This window comes from Kwoniella shivajii, chromosome 3, assembly GCF_035658355.1.
Source record: "Kwoniella shivajii chromosome 3, complete sequence".
Taxonomy (NCBI): Eukaryota; Fungi; Basidiomycota; class Tremellomycetes; order Tremellales; family Cryptococcaceae; genus Kwoniella; species Kwoniella shivajii.
In genome coordinates this window covers 212,245-233,125 of record NC_085910.1, presented here as the reverse complement: position 1 = coordinate 233,125, position 20,881 = coordinate 212,245, and the positions used below count along the sequence as shown (strand labels likewise).

At 44.1% G+C, this 20,881-nt stretch overlaps 8 protein-coding genes across 8 annotated transcripts; 6 read left to right on the top strand and 2 right to left on the bottom strand.

Moving 5' to 3' along the window:
• Positions 1–1,332: 1,332 nt before the first annotated feature.
• Positions 1,333–1,998, top strand: IL334_002309 (uncharacterized protein; the record flags this gene model as incomplete). Its single annotated transcript, XM_062934055.1, has 1 exon — positions 1,333–1,998. One exon carries the CDS (start codon positions 1,333–1,335, stop codon positions 1,996–1,998), a length of 666 nt encoding a protein of 221 aa, XP_062790106.1.
• A 212-nt stretch (positions 1,999–2,210) lies between these two features.
• Positions 2,211–3,554, bottom strand: IL334_002308 (uncharacterized protein; the record flags this gene model as incomplete). The annotated part of the gene is made up of 9 exons (XM_062934054.1): positions 2,211–2,285; positions 2,365–2,460; positions 2,517–2,619; positions 2,685–2,743; positions 2,856–3,161; positions 3,223–3,248; positions 3,309–3,324; positions 3,377–3,416; positions 3,541–3,554. The coding sequence occupies 9 exons, from the start codon at positions 3,552–3,554 to the stop codon at positions 2,211–2,213; spliced, it is 735 nt and encodes a 244-aa protein (XP_062790105.1).
• Positions 3,555–4,101: 547 nt separating this feature from the next.
• Positions 4,102–7,537, top strand: IL334_002307 (uncharacterized protein; the record flags this gene model as incomplete). The annotated part of the gene is made up of 14 exons (XM_062934053.1): positions 4,102–4,119; positions 4,194–4,960; positions 5,083–5,333; positions 5,412–5,524; positions 5,595–5,684; positions 5,750–6,032; positions 6,103–6,214; positions 6,270–6,338; positions 6,395–6,414; positions 6,483–6,488; positions 6,542–6,564; positions 6,629–6,824; positions 6,969–7,253; positions 7,332–7,537. The coding sequence occupies 14 exons, from the start codon at positions 4,102–4,104 to the stop codon at positions 7,535–7,537; spliced, it is 2,439 nt and encodes an 812-aa protein (XP_062790104.1).
• A 719-nt stretch (positions 7,538–8,256) lies between these two features.
• IL334_002306 (uncharacterized protein) lies at positions 8,257–8,883 on the top strand (the record flags this gene model as incomplete). The annotated part of the gene is made up of 1 exon (XM_062934052.1): positions 8,257–8,883. One exon carries the CDS (start codon positions 8,257–8,259, stop codon positions 8,881–8,883), a length of 627 nt encoding a protein of 208 aa, XP_062790103.1.
• Positions 8,884–9,155: 272 nt separating this feature from the next.
• IL334_002305 (uncharacterized protein) lies at positions 9,156–10,974 on the top strand (the record flags this gene model as incomplete). The annotated part of the gene is made up of 7 exons (XM_062934051.1): positions 9,156–9,729; positions 9,782–9,839; positions 9,902–9,913; positions 9,975–10,058; positions 10,117–10,231; positions 10,290–10,558; positions 10,647–10,974. The coding sequence occupies 7 exons, from the start codon at positions 9,156–9,158 to the stop codon at positions 10,972–10,974; spliced, it is 1,440 nt and encodes a 479-aa protein (XP_062790102.1).
• A 3,093-nt stretch (positions 10,975–14,067) lies between these two features.
• On the top strand, positions 14,068–16,881 carry IL334_002304 (uncharacterized protein; the record flags this gene model as incomplete). Its single annotated transcript, XM_062934050.1, has 14 exons — positions 14,068–14,230; positions 14,301–14,573; positions 14,664–14,735; positions 14,808–14,944; positions 15,025–15,155; positions 15,243–15,334; positions 15,399–15,494; positions 15,567–15,616; positions 15,686–15,822; positions 15,898–15,915; positions 15,995–16,109; positions 16,161–16,217; positions 16,307–16,716; positions 16,794–16,881. The coding sequence occupies 14 exons, from the start codon at positions 14,068–14,070 to the stop codon at positions 16,879–16,881; spliced, it is 1,839 nt and encodes a 612-aa protein (XP_062790101.1).
• Positions 16,882–17,236: 355 nt separating this feature from the next.
• IL334_002303 (uncharacterized protein) lies at positions 17,237–19,500 on the bottom strand (the record flags this gene model as incomplete). The annotated part of the gene is made up of 6 exons (XM_062934049.1): positions 17,237–17,370; positions 17,427–18,120; positions 18,196–18,482; positions 18,551–18,896; positions 19,048–19,176; positions 19,237–19,500. 6 exons carry the CDS (start codon positions 19,498–19,500, stop codon positions 17,237–17,239), a joined length of 1,854 nt encoding a protein of 617 aa, XP_062790100.1.
• A 484-nt stretch (positions 19,501–19,984) lies between these two features.
• Positions 19,985–20,637, top strand: IL334_002302 (uncharacterized protein; the record flags this gene model as incomplete). Its single annotated transcript, XM_062934048.1, has 4 exons — positions 19,985–20,156; positions 20,233–20,360; positions 20,449–20,532; positions 20,590–20,637. 4 exons carry the CDS (start codon positions 19,985–19,987, stop codon positions 20,635–20,637), a joined length of 432 nt encoding a protein of 143 aa, XP_062790099.1.
• Positions 20,638–20,881: the final 244 nt, after the last annotated feature.

The following is a 20,881-nucleotide window of genomic DNA, read 5'->3' as shown; positions in this document are numbered from 1 at the left end:
AACCTCGTTATATCCCTTGGTATCATCTTTCTTCTGGTTCTGGCTTTGACAAGTCTTTTCGCCGACTTTGGCGCCATTCTGATTCTCACTATTTTCCTTCTCATCCGCAGTTCTGACGTTGTGAGCTTCATCCTCGATAGAAGGTGCTTTCACCTCTTAGACATCCAAGTTCCGACTTCATCTTGATATCTCTCATCCTTCTTTGGCATCTTGATAAGGTTCTCGGAAAAGGCTTCTCTTTGTCGGAACCTCTGCTTGCTGAAGGATAATTTCCTGTCAAATGACCATCACGACTGGAACCATCGATTGGGAGGCTCATATCATACTCTGATGCTGACTCCGAAGGATCAGAGGAATCAGAAGGGCAGTATAATTTGAGTGAGATGGTATTGGGAAAAGGGGAAGAATCAAGCGCCATCTCCTATTCAACATTACAATCAACTTATTGTTACTAAAGTAGAACTCGGATCGATGATGACACTTACTACCAGCTCGTTGACTCCGATGATCAAGTCAATCTACTGGATGAAGAAGGGTTGGGATACATCAATGTAGGAAGTATGAAAGAGTCAGAACCCAGGAATGAAGAAGCTGTGAAAAAAGCAGAAAGATCGTGAGAATTTCCCATATACACAGTGGATGTTATATTGACAGTGAAAATGCGGACATGAGATGACGTGTGTGAGGATTGAGCACACACTTGGGAACATCGTTATCATCCTTACCATCGTCATCGCCATCAAGAGGCAAGTGACGCACGGACCCTGGTGAGATTGATAGCTGTGAACCATCGGTCAGTTTCATGTCTCGATCATCAGTCAATTTACATCCTAATGAATGAATTCAGGATGGAGCGGTCATGATGAGGAAGTACTCCAGTTTGATTGAGAAGGGAAAGGTAAGAATGAAGCAAGGTGTCTTAGGTATGGGTATGAGAACACAGACCCACTAATACCTCTGTACACTCACACACACGTCAATCTTCCTTGTTCTGTTTTGCGGTTGGACGTGTATCCATCAGAGCGATTTGAATGCTCCCCATCGTGATAAATCATATACCATGCATTGGGTTAGATTGAAAGTTTGAGATTTTCGTTTGTTCGAATGCAACGTATAGTGTCTTGATATGACCAACCGTGAGAATATTCGTTGATGTTCAGGATGCTCATCGCTGTTGACCTCCACCGCGTACATGCTGAATTCAACGGATATGCTCACTGGTCGTCTGAAAAGTGAAATTGCATCAACCATTGATATCCTTTTCAACCCATTTCAACCCAGGAACCTCTCGACAATAACACAAGGGAAAGAAGGGAGAGTAGCTTGGCCACGATGCCCACTCTCGATCCTTCAACGCTTCTTCCTCTATTCACTCAACCACCTTCATCTCCTTCAATCGTTTCTTACCTTTCCACATTAACATCCTCTTCATTAACACCCGAACCTGAGACAAAATCATATTCCGACTCAATATATCATAATTATTATTCTATCGGTATATCACTGTCTTTCCACCCTTTGAGGGGACTGGACTCCGTCGATGTCTACAACCCATCAATCACTCCTCCTCCAAGACGGATAGCTCAAAAACCCTTACCTACATATACCAATTCACCAGAAATCATCCTACATTTCATGAGTGATCAGATCGTCTTACCACCCAGGAAAGAAGGTGAAGAGCCATTATCGATAAAACGTCCTATCGCTTTTACGTTGAAGACAACTAGCACAGGAAGGGATTTAGTCAGTTGTTTAGGTGAACCCACAAGAAAAGGCTCAGGTGGATGGACTGGATTATGGTTAGAATGGTCATCCGTTTCTTTGAAAAATCCAGAGGGGAAAGGAATCATCATTGGAATAATGGTAGAACTGAATGATCCAGGTGCAAACGAAATACTAACTGAAGAAGGCAGGAAGAAAGGTATGGGTGGAGTTTGGGAAAGAGCGAGTAGATGGACCTGGAGTAATATCAAACTTTTCAAGGTGGACCACCAATAACTCAATCCAATCCAAAGGTTAATTTTAAAACATTTTTGTAAACTCGTAGTGATCAGAGGGACATATCAGACCCAGGCTTCCTTCATTCTACGATGTCATATTTCATGGCGTACTCAGACATACCCAGCACCTCAAATATACCAGAAACCATCAATCGTTATAATCATGCATTTTTATCTACATCTACATATTTGACTTCTTTCGCTTCCGAATTATGCGGCGAGAGTCTCGATCACAGCTTTCAGCTCAGTTTCACCTAAGATCTCGAATCCTTTTGCTGGCGTTACCTATCAATGAATTGAATACGTTAGTTGTCTATGCTTGTCCCATCTCCCCAGGCTGGCCTATGAGCAAATCATAACTCACTTGAGCAAGTTGAACATTATTTTCATCCAATTTCTCTTCCATAACTTCTTTCAATACTTTCAGGGCGAGAGAATGAGCTTCTACCAAAGTCATTTGCTAATAGTTCAACCATGTCAGCTGATGCTCACAACTCGGAGCGATAATTGGCTTACCTTGTGGAAGGCGTCTTGTAATGATTGTTGAGCCGCATCAGAACCTGATCCAATTGCCTTGGCGTCATATCGAACGAATGTACCTGAAGGATCGGTATGATATCTAAGAACATTGCAGGTGTTAGCGGCTATGTTTCGATTTGAGAAGAAATACAACGAGGAACTCACAATTGGGGTCCTTTTTCGTCTATACCTGCGATGAGAAGAGCGACACCGAACGGTCGAGACTAAACCCGGAAAACAGTCAGTATATTCACAATCTTGTCATCAGACTGGGTAGCATAGGAGTATGTAATGGCTGGAAGGGGCGAAAGTTTGACATTAGAGATAGGGGCTCACCATCAAAGCGTCATCGTCTTCGACACTTTCACCAAATCTAAGAGCTAAATCACAAACTGCTTGAGTACAACTTTCCACTCCGATCTTCTCGTCATAGGTGAAATTATGCATCTGAGAGGTTACTCGAGCATGTTCCACCATTGTTCTTGCATCTGCTGTCAATCCTGACATTGCGGTACCGATATGTGAGTCGACTTCCATAATTTTCTCAATTGAGGAAGATTCTATTAAAGGTGACTGTACTCTTTTTTCAACTGCTAAGATGACTCCTTCAGGTGTAGTTATTCCAACTGTTGTTGAACCGAGCTAGGGCAGCCGAGATATAAGCTTCTTTCTTGCTGTTTGAAATTCGCACTCTCTCACTTACCTTGATAGCCTCCATGGCATATTCAACTGTCAGAATGGAGCATTAGTATAACCAATTTTCAATTGATCAGTTGACGACTAGCGTACCTTGAAACAATCGGCCCTGTACGAGAGTGTCAGCTGTGTCGGCAAAGGCGAACGATTTCCTAGCTCACCTCTGGGGAGAAGGTATTCACACCTCGATCATACTCGGATCTATCAGAAAAGTAGGTCAGTGAGTCCACGATCAAGTCAACTTGAAAGGGATAACAGGATATAATCTCAATGGTGATTCAGGAAGCAGAATGGGCACATTGAAATGGAGGGACCGCATACGCACCTTGTCAAGAACATCCTGCTATTGATTTCAGACTGATATTGGTATTGCTTTTATATGATCAATCTTGAATGTAATGATAGAATAGGACATATGAATTCAACAGACAGCATTCTTGCTGTCAACGATTGCTGCTCCCAACGCGCGTTGCTATGGTGACATAACTTACGTAATATGTCGTCCCCTAGCATGGGTCTCGCGTGGTGTAGCCTTTGCTTTTCTTAGCCGGTTATTTGGTTCCGATGTGGTCCAAGCTCGAGGTTCAAAAAAGATTATCCACACACACACACACACACACACACACAACTACACTCAACCCTTGACTCACTTGTTCTGATTATTCCCAGGGAATAACCAAGGAAGGAAGAGGGAGAAAGTAATCGCACAGACAATGTCATCAACATGTCAAACATACAACATCTTACTCACTTCATCTTTCTTTCATATCCCTCAAAAACAAACAAGGCAAACTCAGGCGATACATCATCATTCCATTCTCACATAAAGTGATACCCCGCTCAACCGTCGAGGTGAAACCTTTCCTTATTGGGACCGAGAAGGGTCATGCTTCGATCTCTAGGCGTGAGTATTCCCGAAGTTTCCTCTGATTTCTTCTTTTGTTAGCAGCCTTGAACTAACAATCTGCACATCTCCAGTCCCACTCATCTACCTCTAGTCTCGGCGAATATCTGCTCGATCTTCCTCCTGGACCATATCATACCTCTGACGACTTGTCCGACAACGGAAGCTCAATCCAACTCCTCGATCAAATTCCTGAACATCTCCAGAAAAACACCAATGAGGACAATCCTATCATGGTGGACTCATCGGACGATGAGGATCAAGCTGGACCGTCGGATCAAGCTCGCATCGTTAAGAAACGATATCGTGACGCGCTGACAGACGAAGATCAACCTCCTTTCTCTCGTTCAAGAAGAAGCTCGTACCGATCCCACAAGAAGAGAAGGAAGTTGAAAGACATTGCACCTTTTCCACCAACCCCTAAGCTAGCTGAAAAACTCTTCCATCCACCTTCACCTATAGCCGGTCCTTCACGCTCGCCATCAACTCCCCGGTCGTACAGAGTAGAAGATCATCTTTCTCACGTTCTGGAGGTCCTCCCTGACATAGATTGCGAATGGGCTATGGAAAGAATCGAAGAAGAGATGGCAATCAAAAAGAATGATGATCCACTTAACAGAGTCGTAGAGATTGCTCTAGAAATGGAAGGTGGTTATCCCAAGATTAAGCTTTTGGACAGAGGGAGAGGAATGGGGAAGGAAGAAAAGTCACTGGTCATGGAAGGATCAAAAGAGCGATATAAGAGCTTGGTATACAAGAAGATCGAACGATCTGGTCATGAATACCATCAACAGTGTATAGCTCAGTTGGAAGAGGATTTTCCGCTCATTCCAGCTCACCAGTGAGTTAAGCTTAAACTTTTATAGCCAACTCCCTCTATCTCCATCTTGTCTCACCTTCCATCTGACACTGACTTCCATCCCTGGACCTTCTTGTTCCGCTGATCTTGTGAGCCCTGCTCAGTATCCGAAATACCCTTTACTCTCTAGACGTTCTGTACGTTCCCACTTACTTCCGTCTTCTTGAAAACTCCCGACTGCCAACCAGACCGTACATAGAGTTGAAGCGCCAAAGGATGCAAAGGAAGGGTAAAAACAGACTTATAGCTGGCAGTCAAGAAGGCGGTGCGGATTCCGATGCTCGCGCAAGCGACGGAGCAGATGATAGTTTGACAGCTTTCGAAGATGAATTGGTATGGCTGCAAATCACTCTGGGTGAGTGTTGATGTATCCGAAAGGGGTTTTGGATCTCTCAGATCTATCACCTTCGCTTTGGCTGATTGTCTTTATTAGCCGAGGAGAAGGTCGATATGGATGCTGCCGAAGCCAAGAGGCTCGCTCTTCAAGAACCCATGGAGGGTGGCGAAGGCATCGAATGTGGGTGTTGCTTCACTGAGACGTTGATGGTAGGTGGATTGCATTGAAAATCTAACTGCCTGCATGCCTGTCTGTTAATCAGACTTGTTATAACCGTAGGAAGACATGGCTCAATGCATAGAAGGTCACTTGTTCTGTCGGGAGTGTACAACGACTCATGCCGAAACAAAACTCGGCGAACAGTCTACTGTAAGTGCTGCCAAATTGTTGTCTCAATGTCTTACAGAAAATGGCAATGCTGATCGTGGCTGTAGACGATAAACTGCATGGACATGTCTGCTTGTTCTTCTCCCTTTCCAGACTCAGAACTTACCCGAATTCTATCTGTGAAGTCGTTGAAGCTTTATCACCGACTAAAACAGTCGAAGGAACTCGAACAAGCGGGAATTGAAGGGCTCGAGAGCTGTCCCAATTGTCCGTATGCTGCTGTGATGGAGAACCCAGACGAGAAGCTATTCACCTGCATGAATGAAGAGTGCGGGCAGATCACATGCAGAGGATGTAAAAAGAGAGAGCACATACCCAGAACCTGCGCTGGTAAGTCCATGTTCATTCGATGTTGAGACCAATCACATGTTGATCAATCGTTGACTGATCGTGGACATAGAGGTGGAAGCGGACTTAAAGTTGAACAACCGTCATACGGTTGAAGATGCCATGTCAGAAGCTCTGATTCGTAAATGTCCCACATGCTCCAAGCCGTATATTAAGGACTCAGGGTGAGTGTCTACAAGCTAACAATAAGGGAGTCACCATCGCTGAGACCCTTTGCAGCTGTAATAAGATCATGTGCACCAAGTGTTCAACGTACTCATGCTATATCTGCCAGAAAGCGATTACAGGGTGAGTGATTATATGACTGGTGCATGGCTGTGCTGTTTGCTAACATCTTTGTATAGATATGACCACTTCGATCAGAGTGAGCCAGGAGATTGTATGTGTGTTAGTTGATCACGAACGTCGCTGAGATCTCTCTTCCTCACGTAGATCCGGGTAGCTCTCATCAACCGAGGCAGTCGCATAATGCATCCTATGGGACGGTCAAGAAAGAGCGCATAATGATGAAGCTGTGAGTGTTACTCATTCTCTGACTTTCGCACGCTCGGAATGATGCTGAATGATTTTACGCTCAGGCCCGAGCAGCGAGAGATGCGGCTGCCGCTCGAGTTCTAGCTGTCGCTCAAGAAAACGGTGTAGCGCTCAATGCTGAAGATATCCATATTCCATTACCTGATCCACCGGCCGCATCGGGTATAGCAGGAGGAGCCATTGACATGGCTAGATTGCCACCATATATCGCACCTATTCCTGACAGATACCTCGCCCGTCGTTAGTGATTCCTTTTACTGTACTGCTTGTGTAACTTGTATTAGTTGAGATGGTACAGGCATGCAGTCACCTTGTAATATCGTAAATAGGAGACTTGAGCGATGAAAAGAGAGCGATTTAAGCTGATGTCTTCCTTGTACGCAGATATGAATGACATGCAGCGTATCATGCATCGAGCGGCGGTCGCGAAAATGGATGCAGCTATACAACAACGAATGGTGCAAAGGCAACAACACAATAATCTACAACAACGGCAACAATATCAGCTACAGCCCGGTTTCAATCAAAATCATCAACCTCCGATCCCACCTGAGAATATCGCTGCGTATCAAAACAGGGTGGTACTCCCATTACCCGCTCGAGCTTTACGGCTACCTCCTCCCCAAGCTCAGAATGATGCGCAGGCCCGAGCTGGGTTTGAACTTAGACGTGAGCTTTATCGTCTTTGAGATCATACAGCTACCAAAGAATTGGATAGACATGCTGATAGAAATCGGGAAGATACAGGAATAAACTTACTGGAAAATGAAGCTGAAGAAGCGGAAGTTTTTGCGGCTCAATTGAGGATACCGCAACGTCCACCTCCGCTGTTCCCTCCCCAATTAGGCTTACCTCCTCAAGCTCTTGATCGGATGTTGGTTCCCCCTCAAAGACTGGCAGCGCCAGATCCTGTTCATTTGCTTAATCATCTCAATCGACAGTACGGACAGTAACAGAAGGAAGTACCATAAGGAAAATGGAGACACAATCAGAGCCATAAGTTGGGTGAAGGTGTGAGAGGATGTAGCTTGAAAGTCTAGATTAAGACTCACTGAAGATACGGGAAGGAAGGGAAATGTCTTTATTTTTGGCAAATACTGTAGTGTATATCCATGTTTGATTCTCTGTCAATAATTTGTCTCATGGCTTTTGTCCGCTGTGTCTTCCGCCTCTCATGTTCATGTTTTCCCCACATACAAGGGAAGTCGTATATATCATTATGAAATCTCATGTCGTTGTGATATCTTCAATTCCAGCGTATCCGCATGACATATGCAAATCCCTGGTTGGGTTTCGCTTTTTCGATTCGGAATTGGTCCTGAGGCGAGATAGCACATTATATACTTTTTCGCCGGCAATTCTTGAGTAAAAGGAAACGAGTGTAGTAATGAGAAGGTTTATTAGCTCACACGCGGGGAATTTCGAGAAAGGATATGATAGCTACAGTGTATAGTAGTAGTAGGCCATTGGGGACATCAGACTTGTCCATCCTTTATAGTACAATTATGACGACGAATGTCTTCTCTTTCCTCTTTGCGTGTGGCTACATAGCAACATGGTAAAAGGTGAGTATCTGACGCCGATCACGCTTTACGCCCACATCGATCTTCCCGATTGCACTCAACATTATTTCGCACCTCAAAGCAACATCCAAACAACTATCCAGTCTATCATGTCTTCACCGCGAGAAACCCCCTCACCTGACCGTACTGGTCTTGAAATCAGTCAGAGAGGAAGCTCCTCTCAATCGGAAACCGCAGAAATCGTTGCCGTTCGACGACCGGACAAGAATGATCTTACTTTCACGATGTCATATGACTCTCCAAATAAGAGCAATGCTCATTTGACTGATGCTAATGCTACTAGGAATCCGTTCTCCTTGGATAGGGAACACAAAGATCATTGTCCGTCGCCATCTGATGTCGATGACCAAGACAGTAGATCCATACAATCCAGCCTGTGTAGATCAGAAGATGAAGACTGCGTTTCTGGACCTTATCCCAAGACATCAAGCCAGCTAGATTGTCGGTGCTTGCAGGATCGTCTGGCTATACTGACGTCAAAACGCCATAACGGTATTGCTAGCTCGTCTAATATGGCCGGCGATGCTTCCCGTCAAGCTTTTACCGATGATATAAAAAATCCCGAATTGTCTCAGATCCTCATTAGATGTGGAGAATCAGCCCAAAGGGCCCGAAGACGTCAAATTCCAGATTATCCAAGTATTCCTGAGGACTCATCTTCATCTTGTCCAGAAGATGATTCGGCTGCAGAGATTGAGTTTGAAGAAGATGACTAGCGATCCAATAATCGTATCTCGTACTGTTTCTGCCACAACATGAGTGCGATGCCATCTTATAATGCATGTATGATATCATCATTTCGACGCGTTCGATCGAGTGAATAAACCATTTCCCTTTCGGCCAAAATTCATTTATAATAATAGAACAGTAATATCCTTTTTGTCAACACATCTTGCTCATGCTTGTACGGCCATTCTTTGTTTGTAGACAACTCCCATTCTTATCAATACCCTCTTATCGCCGAGCAATACACTTGAATCACTCCGAAATGCCCCCTCGTCGTTCGACAGCTTCCGTTATCGATACCAAGAGAGAACGTTCATCTTCGTCTTCCCTATCCGACGCTCCCCCTACCATCACTAAAACCACATCAAAGGCAAAAGCCAAGTCGAAGAGCAATGGTACTAAAACAGCCGTCAAGTCGAAAACGACCGATGCAGATGACGCTATAGCAGGAGATGACGTAGAAGCGAAAACAGAGACAGAAGCTGAACCGCCTAAAAAGAAAGCTAGAGTTGCTAAAGCGAAAATATGGCCACCGCCAGAATTAGCACCTGAAAGCCATCCTGCAAGACACGGATATCCAATCTTCACTCTACCTTCAACTTCTAAAGCTTCCAACGGCGCTCTGCCTCCTTCGACAACAGAAGCGAGGCCTATGTTACTGGGAGCTCATGTTTCGATCGCTGGTGGACCAGCTGGAGCTTTATTGAGAGCAGGCAAAGCTGGTGCAAATGGTTTAGCTATGTTCACCAAAAGTCAAAGACAATGGAAGAGTAATCCTTTTGAACCTGAAGCCATTGAACGGTTCAGAAATTTGATGAAAAGCAAAGAAGAAGGAGGTGAGTCGAAATGAAGATCGCTTAAATGAAATCCTGATTTACTTTCGAACAGGTTTGGGATATCCTCCTGAAAGCATCTTGGTACATGGAAGCTATTTGATAAATCTTGGGTGAATACTGCTTTCTCATCATCAGATGTAGCTACCCTGCTAATCCATCTAAACGTTGCCAGGAATCCAGACGAGTAAGTGAACTTGCTACTACTGCTATCATCATTGCTTGGTCGATGTTGACGGCGATAACAGATCAAAATGGAACACATCGTACGAATGTTTCAAAGATGATATATATCGGTGCCATCAATTGGGAATCAAACTGTATAATTGGCAGTGAGTATCGTAACATTTGCCGTCCACTTTACAGGGTTTGACCCTTGCATTGCGCTAGCCCTGGATCAACCGTCGGAGCTTGCACGAAGCAGGAAAGTTTCGCTTCAATAGCAAAAGCCATCAATCGAGTACATAAGGAAGTACCAGAGGTAGTCACTGTTATCGAGAATATGGTACGTTGAATTGTCTCTTGAAGCTTCTTCATCATTTTGGATGCTCAGTTCTCGTTAGGCCAACGCAGGTTCCAATATCGTCGGTACAGCATTCCCTGAACTAGCAGCAATCATTGGACTAGTCGAAGATAAGACAAGAGTACGAGTATGCTTAGATACGTGTCATCTCTTCGCAGCTGGGTATGATCTAAGAACGCCAGAGGCTTATGCTGAAACTATGAGAAAGTTTGATGAGGAAGTTGGCAATGGTTATCTGGGGGGAATACATTTGAACGATTCAAAAGCGGACTTAGCTGGAAACAAAGATTTACACGAGAATATCGGGCTGTGAGTGTATTTCTTCCCGACCTTCCATGTTCAAGTACGTCCACAATGGTTTTAAATGACTGACAAATCGTGTCGGTCGGCGATTTAGTGGCAAGATTGGTTTGACAGGATTCAGATGCTTGATGCGTGATCCTTTGATGTCTGGAATACCCCTCGTTCTAGAAACTCCTGCACCTGAGAAAGCATTAGAAGTAGGCGATTTAGCAATTTGGATGAAGGAGATCAAATTGTTGTACGAAATTCAAGCAATGGACGATAAGGACTGGATCTTGAAGAAGGTTGAAATCGAGGACAGATGGAGAAAGGAAAGAGACAGTATCAACCCACCTAAAGAAAAAGCGCCGAAAGGGAAAGCTGCTTCCAAAAACAAGAAGAAAGGGAAGAAAGAAGAAAGTGAAGATGATGATGATGAATAAAATGAGGCTATGCATAAGTAGTCACTCTTTTCCCGTAATATGCGCATATGCTTTGCTTCCTCGCGTCTGCTGGAGGGTCTAGGCTTTCCTGATCCTCGAAAATGGTTCTAACATTCAGCTTGACATCGATGTGGAAGCACAAAGAATACAAAGGACTGAACTAGTAACTCAGCTCGATTACAGTATCCGCTTGGGAAATTTCATCTGTTCGCAAGCGAGCAAGGCTGAGTGTCTAAATAGATCAGCTTCTTATGATGCTCACAAAGGTTGTCCGCAAAAAAATAAAACACAGCTTCTCTTCCGTTTTGTTCTTGGCTCTTACCTCGAAAGATGGAATGATAAATCAGCAGCGATGGCTCAATACGAAATACCAAAGGAGACTAGATTGTATGTACAGTGTACTCGAGGCTTTTCGTTTATCCTGGCGTCGGAGTCGAGCTTGGAGTTTCAATCAGTGTTCAAGTCCGATATTTCGATGCCAGTACAGACATACACCCATGATAGAGTATACATATATACTTAAGTCGCTGTTGACAGGGCAATTGCGATATCTCCATCACTGTCGAACGGTAAAAGGTGAATACTGCTTCTTCAACATCTTTAAACACCGTTTTACATCAGACCCCTCGCGACTGCTATTACGATGGAGCCTAACAAATGGCACAGGCCCTCGAGAAACTCGTTCGGTTCACGCGAGTCGAGACCGCCAACAGCGGGTGGCCAGAATCATTCGCTGTATTCCCTCGATGAGGTTAGAGAAAGCAAAATCTCGGTAATCACAGATACATTTCTCCAACCAGTGATGCGAAATCCCTTCCACCCCAGTCACACTATATGACTCGGGGAAAGATGCCCACGGAGGAGTAAGTCATATCGCTGTAGGATACATTCCATTCGGTATGCACAGTGTGATCTGCCCATTGCTGATTCTGAGTAGAACTAGTCCTGGGATCACCTCTGAAGAGACGGTGCCTAAAGTAGAGTATCATCGCATCAGAAGGCATTCAAGGAGGAAAAGTCTCACAGAAAACTTCAAGAACATAACCTTGAAGGGCTTGTCGTCTTACTTTAAATCCTCTAGAAGGCACTCCGGATACGGGATGTCCCCAGGCGAAGAGTGGAACCCTAAACCCTACGAGACAGTATCAGCTAGAAATTTCGTGCCCCTCAGTTCGCCGAAATCCCCGTTCTATTGTCCGGAAGCTTCCCCCTGGCGATCCCCAGAAGCTTTGACCTCCTCCTCCTCTCTCCCGATATGGCTACCGTCATCAGACCGTACAATGTCTCCAGGGGGACCAGAGCTCGGCGAGGAAAGAAGATCGGCGTCAGAGTGGGTATCAGTGCCGACGCTTGGTATTCCGCGTAGACCTAGGCGCACGGGTCTCGATACAATCCCAGCGGAAGGAAACTTCCAGATGGTTGAAGGACAACCGTCGACAGTTACTGCTGAGGAAACCAAGGTATCTCACCTCAGGCTACGCAGATTGCCGTCCCTGGTCAAGCCCAAGAATCATACGCTCTTCGGATAGTTTTGCTTACTCACCTATAGGTTTCAACTTGTATATTGGGATAACCATTCGATCATTATAACATGAAAGTTTACGCTACTCACCATCTTTCTACCTTTTCCCACAGCAAGGACAGCGAACAGTTGAAAACATTTGACAAAACCAAGATTAAGCCAAAAAAAAAACAGAAATGAAAGAGAAAAGAGATTATATTATACACGGATATGGCCATATAGGCATTGTGAACTATACTACTTTTATGAGACGTTGCGGTATGAGAGAATCTATGCATATAAGTACGAGATATCTTTGACTAGATCCCGAAAATACATTCATGATTCTACCGCTGACAAAGTGTATCCGAGAACGGCGGCTTGGCAGTGAAAGACTGTACATTCTACTTATATCGTCTCTGGCACTTCATTTGAGCAAGTAGAGTAATGATACAGCATCAAGGTTCTTCTCGCCATCACTTGACATTTTATGCAGTGAGTTCTGAGAAGCGAATTGAAGCAGATGACTTGATGATCTCCCACGTTTGTTTTCGGGAATAAAAACTCCAATACTTGATAATCTCGGGCTTTACGTTTCTAAAAATAGCCATTTCGACACTTCATGGTAAAAGATTAGACCAGGAACAAAGTGTACAGTAAGTGTAATTCATCTTACGGGGGAGCTACGACTATCGATCACGTCAGAAAGAACTCGGGACGAGATGATTGTGGCGCTTGGAACTTGCTGACGAAAGATAGGGGGAAGCTGTAATATGACTCCAGAAGTATGCTAGGACAGAATACTTCGATCACTTTCGTCATTTTAACGTCACTAAATCTCATCCCACATTATACTCGTATACCCCATAACCGCCTTTCCTGACGGCCAATAGATAGAGTTCTATCTACGATAGTGTGATGGCGAGATGAATTCTGCATTCATATTTCGTCCAGTATACTTGGTTCTTTTTTATTTTTCATAAAGCGACTTGATCACATAGACAAAATAAGCTTTTTTGGTGAAAATTCATTCTGCGTTCATCGTTAGGCTGACTAACTATTCCTGGACAAGCGCGACGGTCAGCGAATATATTAGGCTCAATTGGAGATACTCTTGGTGATCCCCATCATTCTAAGGTATCAACCTATCTTACACCCACTGACGTTCAGAAACCTCTAGAAGGATTTGGAGATCATGATGAACAAGGCAACAAGGGTGGAATCAAATCATGAAGAGAGAAGGCCAGACTCAAGTTCGTTTGCGCTTCACCTAATCCTGATACACGTGGACTAAAGTACTGTAACAGCAGAAACGACAGCAACCGAAGAAGGGACCGTCCAGAACAGCAGTAAAAGCGGGAGCAATGGAGATGCATCTCCCTCCTTGAATGAGCAAACTGAAAAGTACGTAACTAAACCACCTGTCAGTACCTGTTGTCTGACAGATCTATATCCCTAGAACATCAACCAAGCTCCATGCTCAAAACCAAGCCCGACCGTCCGGGCTGCAAGAAGACAGGCAAAGATCCAAAGGACAAACGAAGCATGACACCGCCGGAGATGGAGCTAGGAAAGACTTCAGGTCAAATACGATGGACACTAATACTAGATCTTTTGGATCAAACTTCCTTGCTCAAGGTGCATATAGAAAGGGTGTTTCCAAAAGACCATTTCTAAGAAAACCACTGAGGGAAGAAGGTGGCCGTTGGCTAAAAGAGGGCAATGATGCTTCAGAATGGGTCAATCTTTTCTATGGTAAGTGAGATTGATGGACATTCATTTTCTGCTCAGAGAATAATATACGTCCTTGTACCGTTTCCTATAGATCTAGTGGTAGTAGCAGTTCTCACTGTATTTTCGACTGGACATGAAATCAACCGACCTGCTGCAATTCCAATATTCCTATCTTTCTTCTCAATCATAAATTGGATTTGGTCATCACAGACTCATTATGATATAAGATATCAGGCCGATGACGGATGGCATACGTTAGCAAAGGGATGTCAAATTATGACTTTTGTTTTCATGGGTGCTGCAGCTGGAAATTGGAATCCAGGATTGATCTTCTATGGAGATACCGGAACATACTCTCAAGCAAGTAAGTGAATCACGATCTATCCAATCTAGGTTCATGTCTACTCTCTTGAAGAGCTCGTGACTGATGTTGATTCCCTTAAATAAACAAAAGATACCAGCTTTACCACTGTTTCCGTCGCTTTCGCAGTTTCAAGAGCCTTCTTAGCTTTTCAATATGTCCTGAGTATGTTCTTTCTATACCTTGACCTGTTTGTTTTAGCTTGTTACTAATGACCTCATGATCTTGTGTGATTAGGTGCATGGAATGGGCATCGTGTAGGACGCAAGATCCAAACACATAAAATCAGGATCAGCTCACTTATCATATCTACCATATTCAGTATCATAGCAGCTGCTTTACCTAATAACTCGAAAGGTAAATGTGTGGCTAAGGTACGTGTTTGCCCTTCTGTCATCATGTCGTGTTCCTGTATGTGTCTGCTCGCGAATGTTTTCCTGATGGTTCAACTTAGATTACCCTGCTTTACCTGGGGATAGGTGCGGAATTGATAGCAGCTAGACTAGAATTTGTATTTGGTTCCACCACTCATGAAAGAGTGGAACTTGTCGGAGAACGTCACGGTGCTTTCACCCTTATAATCCTGTGAGTCCATCTGACCCCCCAACGATTCAAGGGAGATAGTCTATCATTGAATTTTGAACCAAGCTTACTACGTGATTTTGTTTACAGTGGTGAAGGTTTCATTTCCTTGACAAGAGCTTTCAATACTGCTCTTTCAGAAGGAAGTTCAAACAGTGTAGTCTACGCCCAGGTTTTCATGTGTGAGTTACAAAATATCACTCTCACAATTTTGCGCATCCAATGCGCTAAAGCTTGACCATTTAGCCATCACAATCATCTATTTGCTCTTCGGTTTCTTATTCACGAGGTTCGATCCCAAGGAAGGTATAAACAATGCTAGGTCTGCAATGTGGCAAATATGTGAGTCCATCTTTTTCTTGAATTTGACAGTGTGAGCATGTCCTAACATCATTCAACCCGCAAATCAAAAAGTACACTTCCCACTCCATTTCAATCTGTTACTATTGTTAGCGGCTTTAGTCGTAAGTCGCTCTATTCACCATATTGTTGAAGGCTGGGTCTGAGGACTGATCTGTATGAACTTTGAATAGAACTCAGTTATCTGTTTCTCCCTTGCTGGAGCCTTAACTGGCACAATCGACAATTTCTCAAGTTTCACCAGCTCAATCACAAATGGCACTCAGATTACTCAGTCAGATCAGACATTTGCGGATACTTATCTTTCTACGTGAGCATCGCCTATCATGAAATCACAGTGTAATGCGTGTTGCATCTCGTCCGCTGATACTGGTTATCGTTTCAGGTTACATCTCCAGCCTAGGTAAGCTGATGTATCCCATCCGAATGCATTTGTACGAGTCTGCGATGACGTGACTGATGGAATTCTAATGACAATGTAGCTTCGAAGAGGAAATACAGTATTTGACCGAACTGAATAACGAAGACGAGCCAACGGATGACTTCGCAATTAAGTCTTATCAGTATCTCGGTCAAATAATGATTCAAGTCTTTAACGTGAGTAGAATGAGTTGTTGTTTTGTGTGACTCACTTGCGTTACATTGCAGAGCTATGAAATCGAGATTGAAGACAGTGTCTATGAACGGTATAACGAATTATACGAGGTGAGCAAAACGGATCGACATCTCGAACCCTGGTGATACTTCAGAATGCGGAAGTTTCAGCTAATACCGACGTTGTATACAACCGTTAGGTCAATTCGACTGTCATTCCAGATACAGAAGTTTTATCTGAGCGACGATCAGAAGCTCATTCACTACTCATTGAAATAATACAAGAACCTTCTTCAGCAACAATATCAGGTGTTTTATGGTTATTCCCAACCGCGGGTATAGCATTGATATTAGCATCTTTGAGATCAATGTTATGGTATAGATATAATGGAATAGCACATTATATCGTTCATCTTTCTTGGCTACTATTAGGTTTGATATTATCATTATTGGGTTTACTGGATATAGGTAATCAGAATTTCGAGATTAAAGACGGTGGTCTAGATCAAGAATTCAAAAATACAAATCCCATGTATCATCTAGTAGACGCTAGAGTACCTCTAGTGATGGTTCTAGTCATTTACCTGATAGCTAATTATGGTACTATATTGTAAGTATACTTCCTGCAATTGCTTGCTCTCAAAACTTTCGAGGTATCTCAATAGCTGACTGTGATTGATGTTGTAGCCTACTGGGCATAGTGCATCGTATAAAAGGCAATGTATGGTCAGAAGAAGAGGAGGAAGAAGAAGAAACAGCATCTAACAGGGTATAGATGGCTGCAACTTGGATGAGGGCGTACTGGGGTTTCTAAACTAGCTTTGCTTTTCGGTACAACACGAGCAATTGCGCAGAAAATCAATGCAATCCAGATTTTTTGAACGTTTTTGTAAATGCAAAAAATGTTCAAATGCATATGACTGATTCTTACTGGCTCATGCTTCTTTCGTGGAAGCTCCTCCTATGCTCGTCATCGAATCAATCAATCTTCCTCTCAAGTTCGACTATTCCACGAGTGGATTTTTAGTGCTAATCGGTCTCCCGCTCCTCACATCTTTTACTAAGGGATTTCACGGTCCTTCTATTTGATCTCTGACCCCTCTCTCTGTCTTTGGGCTTGATTGCGAGACTTATGCTGCGGCCGGTGCTGTCGCCTGAGCCTGAGCTACTGATGATTGTCGATTTTGCTTTGCTGGCCTATTCCCACCAGTCTGTTGGCCTGGACTCTCCGAAGAGGGCACGGGCCTCGAGCCACCTCGAGGGCCTAATCCTTTCGAGTCAGCACTGACATTATATCTGCAACTATGGTCGAAGACTCACCGGGACCACCTCTCCCCCTTCCAGCTTGACCTCTGCCCCTCGCTCCGTCTCCGCGCCCTCTGCCACTTCCGTTGCTACCGCCTCTTCCTCTATTGACAGGGGGCGCTTGTCTTCCAACCACTATGAAGCCATCTTCGTCAATTGTCGGTTTTGCAGAAGGCTTAGAGCCTTGTCCTTGACTTTGTTCTTGTCTCTGTCCTTGTATTTGTCCTCCTTGCGCTTGTGCAGGTCCTCCTTGTTGTTGGGACTGCTGGGCCCTATTCGGGTTCTGCTTTCCACCTCTGGCTCTATGACGTTTGGGCTGGGTTGTGACATCTTTAGTTTCTGTGGAAGAAGGAGCAGGTACAGCATCTGATTCAACAGCAGTTGGGACATCTATTGCTGAGGGCGATACATGGGCATTTGCCAATTCATTTTCTTGGATGAGGGCGATAGCAGGTTCTTCCCTTTCATCTTCTACAGTTTGTTCTTCTACTCTACCTTGAGGAATAGCTGGGGTTTGAGTACCACTAGGAGGTAAAGCGAAGGCTTGTCTGATATGAGCAGCTTCAGCTTCTTCGTCCAGGTCTTCATCTGCCGCCCAATCAAAATGTGCTGGAACGGCGGCTGGTATAGGCGCGGAACTAGCAGGAGCAGACTCGATCGGTGGAGAGGGACTTGTGGCCATTGGTTCTGGTGCAGCAGCTACGGGTGTCTATGTTAATTAGGTTTTAGTATGTATGATCTAGGCAACAGGTCGTATACGTCTAGGCAAATGGATGAGACGTACCTCATTGATAGCGGCCTCCTCTTCGGCCAACTCATCCTCCTGTAAAAAGTTCAATCCACCCTGTCCTGACAATGTGGCATTAGGTGCAGGAGCAACTTCTTCGAGCTCGGCTTCCTCTTCCTTCACATCTCCATTTGGTAGTTCACTCTCAGATGGTGCATTGGACACTGGTTCGTCTACTTGAGGTGCAGATTGAGATTCTTCTAGATCAACTTCTTCGGGTGCTGTCTCAGCTTCGGGATCAGAGGGTGCAGCAAGTAATGAGAGTAGATGATGTATTTGATCGTCTACGATTCATTCTGCTGATCAGCTTCAACCATGGGGCTCGATTCTTTGGATATATGATTATGCTTACTCTCTTCATCGTCACCTGTTGAACCTTTCACCAAACCAGCTATAATTTCCTTTCCACTTTCACCACCAGCGATCAACTCCTCGTACATCCTTCCTATACGTAGCACATCAGTGGCTTGTACTGCATCTTGAAGGTTCAATGGTAAGTCAAGTCGAGCGAAAGTGAGATGATCATGATCACTCGATCGAGCAGGATGAAGCAATTTATGTAATCGAAGGAAAAGTGCAAGTGGTGTTGAGAGTGAGTATTGGAATTCTGTGATCTTTTCCGATACATTGTTTTCAGCTTCCTTAGTTGCTTGTTGTTTGATTTCTCTGATCTTCCCAGCCTGTTCCAATTCAACAGGCTACCCCAAGGATCCACATGTATATGATCAGCTCGATTCTTTTCTTCTGAAAGTCAAATCGATAGAAAAGGAGAGATCGGCGATGGTAATCACAAGCAAAGATCATGGAATCCCTTACGAAAGATTTCAGCCATACAGAGCAGTAACTTACCTCAACTTGCTTCGACAATTCTTCCAACTCCTTATGTAAATTCTCTAAGATTGGTAAGCTGCTGATCCCAGCTCTTTGATCAGCATTTAGCTGTTCGTGAGGTTGAGAGGCATAACCTCTGAATCGTTGCTACGATACACTGAATAAGCTAAAATGGTCCTGCTAGAATTTCATGAGATAGTAGCTTACGATCTTCTTCATCAATTGCCGCATCCTCTTAGCGATGACTTCTTCCACGGGTCCCTTCTGTTTTTTACCGCTTTCCGTGACGGAGGGAGGGACGATTTCCTCTTGGACTTGAGACAAGATGGGTTCTGCATCTGTTTCTACTTTTTGGTTTGATGGTACATCTTCAGTCTTGAGGTTTGCCTTCTTCTTGTTTTTCTTTGGTTTTGACGATGGCGGTAGAGCTGCCCCCGGGACTGGAGTCGAAGAGGTCGATTGAGCTGGCATGATATCTCGTGTTTGTCCTAAAAAGATTCAAAGATTCTTGAGGAGAGACAGAAATGGCTGGAAAGGTTCAGGTGGGATTGTGCTGGTCCTGTTGTCCAAACTCGCTGTTGTATCTCAGATGGTGACATGATATCCTACCATCTACTCAACTTGATTGCAGTCCAACTCTGTCACTGGACGAGCACATTCCAGACAACGGTAAAAGTGATTACATCATCACTTTTCATACTAAACTTCGAGTGGGGAGCGATGGGGGGAAAGCTTCCGCCACTCGTCTTGTCGGCGTTTCAGCTTCAGCACGTGTGAGTCATGTGACCACCACGTTTTTGTCTTTTGTCATCAACTCAAGCTGAAAGAGCGAAAGAGCGAAAAAGCGAGGTGATTTCGAAGATACAAAGGAATTCTGTTTTGACACTTTGAGACTACTTGACATTCCTCACGAATAGTAAGATACAGAGTCAAGCCAGGCAATCAGGAAAGCATAATGTCAAACTTTCAACTTCCACAAGGGTTCAGACCGTCACAACCTTCGAATCAAAGTAATGGTGGACCATCACCCGAAGAGAGGGAAGCAGCTGAAGGTAGAGCAAGACAAGCTGAAGAAATGAAGAGAACAATGATAGCTGCAATGTTAGAACCTTCAGCGAGAGAACGATGTAAGTGAACACAAAAAATCATGCTGTTCCGCAGAAAAGGACATTTGTCTGACACGTGTGCTTTTGGGTATTCTAGTATCTCGAATATCACTCACACGACCTCAATTAGCCGCTCAAGTTGAAGAGATATTAGTTAGGATGGGACAACAAGGTCAAATAAGAGGTCAAGTAACTGATGATGCTCTGAAAGGATTATTAGAACAGGTGAGCTATATGTCATGACCTGTTTGTTTACCTTGCGAACAACAGTTCTCCTAACCCATAGTTGACTTTCTTGACCGAACTCACACAGGTATCAAATCCACCTCCGACGAAAAGCTCGACACCAGCCGTATCAGCTGGAGGAAGAACCAAATCCCTCGGTGGTGGAATAACGGTATGTTATCGAGCGTGGTCGCTACATGCAGTGTCATCAACTAATATGACATGGCAGATACAACGTAAACGAGACGATTCAGATTCAGATGAGTACGATTTATAGTGAGGATTAAATCCCAAGAAGTCAGCATACGTTACCTATTGTACATAATATACACCATAAATAATACTGTATGTCCATTCACCATAATGCACCGAGATCAAATCAATATTTCCTTATATCTGCTGCAAGACTGTGTCACAGTTTCTATAACATACGAGAGGATCCTTTAAATGCTTGCAATTTTTGCAGTCCTCTTTACGACATGTGTACAACATTAGCCATTACACGGGAAACACCTGAAAAT